This window comes from Mchenga conophoros, unplaced genomic scaffold (assembly GCF_057382185.1).
Source record: "Mchenga conophoros isolate Kocher_MC1m ecotype Shallow Benthic unplaced genomic scaffold, M_conophoros_male_GT1.1 unmapped_scaffold_9, whole genome shotgun sequence".
Taxonomy (NCBI): Eukaryota; Metazoa; Chordata; class Actinopteri; order Cichliformes; family Cichlidae; genus Mchenga; species Mchenga conophoros.
The window spans coordinates 26754-32500 of record NW_028182336.1 but is presented as its reverse complement, the minus strand read 5'-3'; the positions used below and the strand labels follow the sequence as shown (position 1 = coordinate 32500).

Sequence of the window (5747 nt, the reverse complement as noted above, 5' to 3'; positions counted from 1 at the left end):
GTGTGTGTGTGTCTCTCTCTTTTACACAAAAAACACATGTCAAGTTGTTAAGGAAAATGTTATAAAACACTTCTTCAGTAAAGACTCAGAGAAGAGAACACACAGAACTTCTTGCTAGCAAGGGCAGCCTCCACTCTAAGAGACTCCAGTGAGAGAACTGCCCCGGTCTTTATTTTATACTCCATTGAGTGTGTGTGTGTGTGTGTGTGTGTGTGTGTGTGTGTGTGTTGACAGAGAGAGAGAGAGAGAGACAGAGAGAGAGAGAGAGAGAGGAGAGATACAAAGGAATGTAATTCAAATTTTGCACTTCAGACCTTACAGTGTGTGTGTGTGTGTGTGTGTGTGTGTGTGTGTGTTGTGTGTGTGTGTGTGTTGACAGAGAGAGAGAGAGAGAGAGAGACAGAGAGAGAGAGAGAGAGAGAGAGAGAGGGAGAGATACAAAGGAATGTAATTCAAATTTTGCCACTTCAGACCTTACAGTATGTGTGTGTGTGTGTGTGTGTGTGTGTGTGTGTGTGTGTGTGTGTGTGTGTGTGTGTCTGTCTTTTACACAAAAATGCACTTGCAACAACTTTAATATGGAATGTACTGGACTTCCCAGCTAGGCGCCTCCTGTGATGACAGGTGCAATTGATTGTCAAAAGCAGATATCTAACAGCTTCTGACACTTTGTACCGCATTGAGCCAGCAGAGGGAGCCCCCCTGGTTCAATCCCAGTTGCACAGCAGTTGTGACCAGCTTCTGTCTGTGTGCTTTGGTGTGTGTGAGTGTGTGTGTGTGTGTGTGTGTTGACAGAGAGAGAGAGAGAGAGACAGAGAGAGAGAGAGAGAGAGAGAGAGAGAGAGAGGGAGAGATACAAAGGAATGTAATTCAAATTTTGCACTTCAGACCTTACAGTGTGTGTGTGTGTGTGTGTGTGTGTGTGTGTGTGTGTCTGTCTTTTACACAAAAAATGCACTTGCAACAACTTTAATATGGAAATGTACTGGACTTCCAGCTAGGCGCCCTCCTGTGGACGGACAGGTGCAATCCCAGTTGCACAGCACTTGACCAGCTCCTGTGTGTGTGTGTGTGTGTGTGTGTGTGTGTGTGACAGACAGACAGACAGACAGACAGAGAGGGAGATTCAAAGCATCAGGACCAGGAGATGACACAGTGCTCCAAAGGCCTGGTTCTGCTGCCTCCTCCTCCACCCACCTGCTGCAGACGCTTCTGTGAAGGGAAACTGCTACATGTTATGTCACCGATCCCTGCCATGCTGCGTGTCGAACGACCCGGCAGGGCATGCTGAGTACAGTGGTGGTGGACCCAGCCCTCTGCACCTTCCTTTCTCCGACTGGGACCGTTTTGTCCCATCCTTTTTGGTCCGATTCGCCATATCTCCAGAACCGAAGAAGCCATCGGCGTGGCCTCTTCGCCACAGCGTCCGGCACCCACCAAAACCCCCACCTAGACACAACATCAGCCCTCTACACCTCTTACTTTTTCAGTTATTCCTCTTTTGTCCCATCCTCTCCTGGCTTTTTCCCCATAACCTATCATTTAAGCCTCATCATACCTGCCGTGGGCCACTGGAGGGAGACAAATCACCATGCACTAAAATTCAAATTTTGCACTGCAAACCTCACAGTGTCTGTGTCTGTGTGTGTGTGTGTGTGTGTGTGTGTGTGCGCGCTTTGGTGTGTGTGTGTGTGTGTGTGTGTGTGCGCGCTTTGGTGTGTGTGCTTTGGTGTGTGTGTGTGTGTGTGTGTGTGTGTGTGACAGAGAGAGAGAGAGAGAGAGTGACACTTGCTGTGTATTTAAGAAACAAACGCTCAAAGAAACCAAACAGAATGACACAGGCAGAAAGACACTGTTTTATTTTGGTAACCAATGATGCATTTCTTATCCCCTTGTACTAGGGCCTTTTATGACAGGAACAGGAACCACAGAGCGTCAGCGGCAGACATCCAAGCTGCACAGGGCACACGCAGCACCAGGCAGAATAATGACGTCCCTGATCCACAGCTCAAGCCCAGCCACCCGCTGCCTCCTCGCCGCCTCCTCCCGGGACCTTCAGGACCACCACCAGCCACTGGTACACATTCCAATCTTACACAATGGCCCCAGCATCACAGGGCATCTCCTGACATTAAAATCTATCCTGATTTCTGTTGTTTTTCCCTCATCTCTGAGCCTGTGAGTGTGTGTGTGTTGTGTGTGTGTGGTGTGTGTGTGTGTGTGTCTCTCTCTCTTTTACACAAAAAACACATGTCAGTTGTTAAGGAAAATGTTATAAAACACTTCTTCAGTAAAGACTCAGAGAGAGAAACACACAGAACTTCTTGCTAGCAAGGGCAGCCTCCACTCTAAGAGACTCCAGTGAGAGAACTGCCCCGGTCTTTATTTTATACTCCATTGAGTGTGTGTGTGTGTGTGTTGACAGAGAGAGAGAGAGAGAGAGAGACAGAGAGAGAGAGAGAGAGAGAGAGAGGGAGAGATACAAAGGAATGTAATTCAAATTTTGCACTTCAGACCTTACAGTGTGTGTGTGTGTGTGTGTGTGTGTGTGTGTGTGTCTGTCTTTTACACAAAAAATGCACTGCAACAACTTTAATATGGAATGTACTGGACTTCCCAGCTAGGCGCCCTCCTGTGGATGACAGGTGCAATTGATTGTCAAAAGCAGATATCTAACAGCTTCTGACACTTTGTACCGCATTGAGCCAGCAGAGGGAGCCCCCCTGGTTCAATCCCAGTTGCACAGCAGTTGTGACCAGCTTCTGTCTGTGTGCTTTGGTGTGTGTGTGTTGTGTGTGTGTGTGTGTGTTGACAGAGAGAGAGAGAGAGAGACAGAGAGAGAGAGAGAGAGAGAGAGAGAGAGAGAGGGAGAGATACAAAGGAATGTAATTCAAATTTTGCACTTCAGACCTTACTGTGTGTGTGTGTGTGTGTGTGTGTGTGTGTGTGTGTGTCTGTCTTTTACACAAAAAATGCACTTGCAACAACTTTAATATGGAATGTACTGGACTTCCCAGCTAGGCGCCCTCCTGTGGACGACAGGTGCAATCCCAGTTGCACAGCACTTGACCAGCTTCTGTGTGTGTGTGTGTGTGTGTGTGACAGACAGACAGACAGACAGACAGAGAGGGAGATTCAAAGCATCAGGACCAGGAGATGACACAGTGCTCCAAAGGCCTGGTTCTGCTGCCTCCTCCTCCACCCACCCGCTGCAGACGCTTCTGTGAAGGGAAACTGCTACATGTTATGTCACCGATCCCTGCCATGCTGCGTGTCTAACGACCCGGCAGGGCCTGCTGAGTACAGTGGTGGTGGAATCGGCCCGATCGGACACTCCTATCTGCCACTTTGACCTTTTTATTCCGTCAAATTTGGGACCCATTTACACCAAGTCCAGAACCGTTGGTGCTATCGACATGGGGTCTTCACCAGGGTGTCCGGAGCACCCCGAAACCCCCCCGTAGACACCACTTTCATCCCTCTACGACACTTACTTTCCCAGTTATTCCATTTTATTCCGTCAAGCTCTGGCTATTACCCCCTAACCTAACCAACCCTCATCATACCTGCATTTGTCCACTGGAGGGGAGACAAAAACACCAGCTCTGAGATTCAAATTTTGAACTGCAGACCTCACAGTGTCTGTGTGTGTGTGTGTGTGTGTGTGTGTGTGTGTGTGTGTGTGTGTGTGTGTGTGTGTGTGTGTGACAGAGAGAGAGAGAGAGTGACACTTGCTGTGTATTTAAGAAACAAACGCTCAAAGAAACCAAACAGAATGACACAGGCAGAAAGACACTGTTTTATTTTGGTAACCAATGATGCATTTCTTCTCCCCTTGTACAGTACACCCTGAAGCCGTGTGTGGACCAGGAGATCAGCAGAACAGGAACCACAGAGCGTCAGCGGCAGACATCCAAGCTGCACAGGGCACACGCAGCACCAGGCAGAATTAATGACGTCCCTGATCCACAGCTCAAGCCCCCCAGCCACCCGCTGCCTCCTCGCCGCCTCCTCCCGGGACCTTCAAGGACCACCCACCAGCCACTGGTACACATTCCAATCTTACACAATGGCCCCAGCATCACAGGGCATCTCCTGACATTAAAATCTATCCTGATTTCTGTTGTTTTCCCATCATCTCTGAGCCGCTGAGTGTGAGTGTGTGTGTGTGTGTGTGTGTGTGTGTGTGTGTGTGTGTGTGTGTGTGTGTGTGTCTCTCTCTTTTACACAAAAAACACATGTCAGTTGTTAAGGAAAATGTTATAAAACACTTCTTCAGTAAAGACTCAGAGAAGAGAAACACACAGAACTTCTTGCTAGCAAGGGCAGCCTCACTCTAAGAGACTCCAGTGAGAGAACTGCCCCGGTCTTTATTTTAATACTCCATTGAGTGTGTGTGTGTGTGTGTGTGTGTGTGTGTGTGTGTGTTGACAGAGAGAGAGAGAGAGAGACAGAGAGAGAGAGAGAGAGAGGAGAGATACAAAGGAATGTAATTCAAATTTTGCACTTAAGACCTTACAGTGTGTGTGTGTGTGTGTGTGTGTGTGTGTGTGTGTGTGTGTGTTGACAGAGAGAGAGAGAGAGAGAGAGAGACAGAGAGAGAGAGAGAGAGAGAGAGAGAGGGAGAGATACAAAGGAATGTATTTCAAATTTTGCACTTCAGACCTTACAGTGTGTGTGTGTGTGTGTGTGTGTGTGTGTGTGTGTGTGTGTGTGTGTGTGTGTGTCTGTCTTTACACAAAAAATGCCCTTGCAACAACTTTAATATGGAATGTACTGGACTTCCCAGCTAGGCGCCCTCCTGTGGATGACAGGTGCAATTGATTGTCCAAAAGCAGATATCTAACAGCTTCTGACACTTTGTACCGCATTGAGCCAGCAGAGGGAGCCCCCCTGGTTCAATCCCAGTTGCACAGCAGTTGTGACCAGCTTCTGTCTGTGTGCTTTGGTGTGTGTGAGTGTGTGTGTGTGTGTGTGTGTTGACAGAGAGAGAGAGAGAGAGACAGAGAGAGAGAGAGAGAGAGAGAGAGAGGGAGAGATACAAAGGAATGTAATTCAAATTTTGCACTTCAGACCTTACTGTGTGTGTGTGTGTGTGTGTGTGTGTGTGTCTGTCTTTTACACAAAAAATGCACTTGCAACAACTTTAATATGGAATGTACTGGACTTCCCAGCTAGGCGCCCTCCTGTGGACGACAGGTGCAATCCCAGTTGCACAGCACTTGACCAGCTTCTGTGTGTGTGTGTGTGTGTGTGACAGACAGACAGACAGACAGACAGACAGAGAGGGAGATTCAAAGCATCAGGACCAGGAGATGACACAGTGCTCCAAAGGCCTGGTTCTGCTGCCTCCTCCTCCACCCACCTGCTGCAGACGCTTCTGTGAAGGGAAACTGCTACATGTTATGTCACCGATCCCTGCCATGCTGCGTGTCTAAGACCGGCCGGGCCTGCTGAGTACAGTGGTGGTGGACCCAGGCCCTCTGCACCTTCCTTTCTCCGACTGGGACCGTTTTGTCCCATCCTTTTGGTCCGATTCGCCATATCTCCAGAACCGAAGAAGCCATCGGCGTGGCCTCTTCGCCACAGCGTCCGGCACCCACCAAAACCCCCACCTAGACACCAACATCAGCCCTCTACACCTCTTACTTTTTCAGTTATTCCACTTTTGTCCCATCCTCTCCTGGCTTTTTCCCCATAACCTATCATTTAAGCCTCATCATACCTGCCGTGGGCCACTGGAGGGA

The 5747-nt window shown here is 48.7% G+C and overlaps 1 protein-coding gene across 1 annotated transcript in view; it reads left to right on the top strand.

The window, feature by feature from the left end:
• The window catches only part of LOC146546148 (uncharacterized), a 17271-nt gene extending 11814 nt beyond the window's left edge, over positions 1 to 5457 (top strand). Inside the window, exons 6-7 of the mRNA XM_085266669.1 lie at positions 3844 to 4047; positions 5440 to 5457. Of these exons, the coding sequence (XP_085122795.1) occupies positions 3844 to 4047; positions 5440 to 5457 (222 nt within the window). The remainder of the gene's footprint in view (positions 1 to 3843; positions 4048 to 5439) is intronic.
• Positions 5458 to 5747: the final 290 nt, after the last annotated feature.